Source organism: Apis dorsata, unplaced genomic scaffold, assembly GCF_000469605.1.
Source record: "Apis dorsata unplaced genomic scaffold, Apis dorsata 1.3 scaffold_631, whole genome shotgun sequence".
In the NCBI taxonomy this organism is placed as follows: domain Eukaryota; kingdom Metazoa; phylum Arthropoda; class Insecta; order Hymenoptera; family Apidae; genus Apis; species Apis dorsata.
This window is the reverse complement of record NW_006263826.1, coordinates 213,545-214,665: the sequence shown is the minus strand read 5'-3', so window position 1 is coordinate 214,665 and position 1,121 is coordinate 213,545. Positions and strand designations below refer to the sequence as shown.

The following is a 1,121-nucleotide window of genomic DNA, read 5'->3' as shown; positions in this document are numbered from 1 at the left end:
TCGAAACGTGGACGCAAACCTGAACGTCGCGAAGAGCAGCGTACGAGGACAATTGTACGTCGACCTCGCAAACGGGCGACGGATCCGAGTCCATGGATGCGTTTACCGTAACTACGAGCTCCGCTTCCGCTCCAGCATCGCTGGTTCGATCCTCTATTCGTGAAAACATCGCGATCGATTCGTACGTCGAATCGCGAAAACTAGGAAACTGCTATACCTACCCTTCCTCGTACACACACTCTCACGCAGCTTCGACAATTCTTGTTCAGCGGCCGCGTAATCGTAGCCGCGCGGGTGAAGAGGGGGGGCGACGAACAAACTCGGCTCCGAGCCTAGGTAGCAAGCCTCCAACCGACCGTCCGCCGATAGAACGACTATAGCGCCCTCCAAGTGCTATAGAAAAATTAGCGCGTGGATAATTTGTCCTCTTTCTTTATTTTCAACTCACCCGAAGTTGAACCCTGGCCACGGTGACAGGTGTGAAGGGCAATTTTGCCGACCATTTCAATGTGGTTCCCTCGTAGATCATCAGAGTACCCGTGTCGGCGATCACCAGCACCATCAATTTCCCGTCCGGTTCTGAAAAAGAAATTCCAATAACAAAAAATATATAACAATAACAAAAGATATATATAAAATATATAAAATATATAAAAGATATATAAAAGTATTTTCTTCGAGGTGTTCATCGAGTTTATTGTTGTTATTATTGTTATTATTATTATTATTATTATTATTATTATTACCGATTACATAAGCTCGAAAACAGACAGGCCTGTACTCGAACCTCTTCGCGTATTTGACCGAGGCGCAGTTGTCTTTTAGACAATAGAGATGTCTCTCGCCGAGTACCACAATCCCGATCTCGAAACTAGTCAAAGTGACAGTCTCGATGCCGAGGATCGGTTCACCGATGTTGAACGTCCAATCCGGTTCCAAACTGCTGCTGGATCTTCCATGCCCCTCCTCAACGCCGTCCCCGTCTTTGTGACCGATCCTCGACCACTCAGCCATGCTTTGATACCTGGGCAAACGGTGTTCTAAGTTTTTCCTCTTTCAAGCTAGCTAGAAGAAATCCACGTGCCTATGACATTCGAGTATCCAGGAGGAGGTGGCGGCCA

General features: G+C 47.1%; 1 protein-coding gene across 1 annotated transcript in view; it reads right to left on the bottom strand.

The window, feature by feature from the left end:
• The window catches only part of LOC102673779 (protein PTHB1-like), a 10,435-nt gene that overhangs the window by 3,467 nt on the left and 5,847 nt on the right, over positions 1-1,121 (bottom strand). Inside the window, 4 exon segments of the mRNA XM_031513383.1 lie at positions 8-153; positions 222-393; positions 449-579; positions 747-1,121. The exon segment at positions 747-1,121 is cut by the window's right edge and continues 3 nt beyond it. Of these exon segments, the coding sequence (XP_031369243.1) occupies positions 8-153; positions 222-393; positions 449-579; positions 747-1,121 (824 nt within the window).